The sequence below is a fragment of the Cyprinodon variegatus genome, unplaced genomic scaffold (genome assembly GCF_000732505.1).
Source record: "Cyprinodon variegatus isolate N-32 unplaced genomic scaffold, C_variegatus-1.0 Scaffold602, whole genome shotgun sequence".
Classification (NCBI taxonomy): Eukaryota; Metazoa; Chordata; class Actinopteri; order Cyprinodontiformes; family Cyprinodontidae; genus Cyprinodon; species Cyprinodon variegatus.
In genome coordinates, this window is record NW_015151055.1 from 464,512 (window position 1) to 465,642 (window position 1,131).

The 1,131-nt window shown below is 50.1% G+C and overlaps 1 protein-coding gene across 1 annotated transcript in view; it reads left to right on the forward strand.

Moving 5' to 3' along the window:
* Positions 1–755, forward strand: part of LOC107096156 (G-protein coupled receptor 39-like) — a 15,197-nt gene extending 14,442 nt beyond the window's left edge. The window contains exon 2 of the mRNA XM_015392682.1: positions 274–755. Coding sequence (XP_015248168.1) covers positions 274–755 — 482 coding nt within the window. The remainder of the gene's footprint in view (positions 1–273) is intronic.
* Positions 756–1,131: the final 376 nt, after the last annotated feature.

Sequence of the window (1,131 nt, forward strand, 5' to 3'; positions counted from 1 at the left end):
GTGCTGCTGCCATCAACACCTTTGTTTCTAGATGTTGGAGCTTGGCCTGTTTTCCAGTGTAGTCCTGTTTCTCTGACTGTGACTAACTGCTCTTCATCCTCTGACATGGGAAGATTGTCAGAGGAAGCATGTGAATGGAGGACAGGGCGGTCTGGACAAAGGAGCTGAAAGCAGAGACATGGGACCATAATGGCGATCAGAATCAAGGAAAGCCTGTTTATACCAACTATCTGAACCATATTCTACATTTGTTGGTTTTTTTTCTTTTCCCAGGTCTCATCGTTGGATCCTTGATGCTCTGCTGGCTTCCCAACCAGATCCGTCGTCTCATGATGGCCGCTATTCCAAAGTCTGACTGGACTCTTTCCTTCTTCTCGAGCTACGTCACCCTCCACCTGGTGGCCGACACCTTCTTCTACCTGAGCTCAGTCCTCAACCCCTTCCTCTACAACCTGTCCTCCAGACAGTTCAGGGAGGTGTTTCTGCAGGTGCTTCAGTGCCATCTCACCATCGAACACGTCAACAGGCGCAACGTGGCGCAGTCCCAGGCCTCCTCCTCTCGCTCCCTGGGACCACTGCTGATGAAATCGCTGCGTCTCACCAGAGCTAGCAGAACGACCGTCCAGCAGAAACCTCCACCCACCTTCACAACGTTCCAGGCTGAGTCTGGGGGAGCGTCGGGTCATCTGATGACTGTGACTCTGACTGAGGAGCCAGGTGTGAGAGCTGACTCACCATCAGAGACAGAAATTTAAGTTGTTGTGCATGAAAGAACTGAACCTGCTTCATCCCTGGTCTCCATCGGTCCGTTTGGTCTGAAGACTCTAGAGCTGAAAATCAGGGTAAACTGCTAGCGTAACGGTGACAGGGTGACTTGATGTGTTTAAAATGTTTCAGTAAAAACTAACCTCTAAAAGCTGTGTGAAAATTAAAGTGTGACTTTTTCTGCACCAAGAACAGATCAACCAGAGAATTTAAAAGTGGCCACTTAGTCTGAGTCTGTAAAGATGCAACTAAACACCTCTGGAAGGCGGTTAGATGGTCCAGAACATGGGGGGGTTAGATGGTCCAGAACACGGGGGGGTTAGATGGTCCAGAACACGGGGGGGTTAGATGGTCCAGAACACGGGG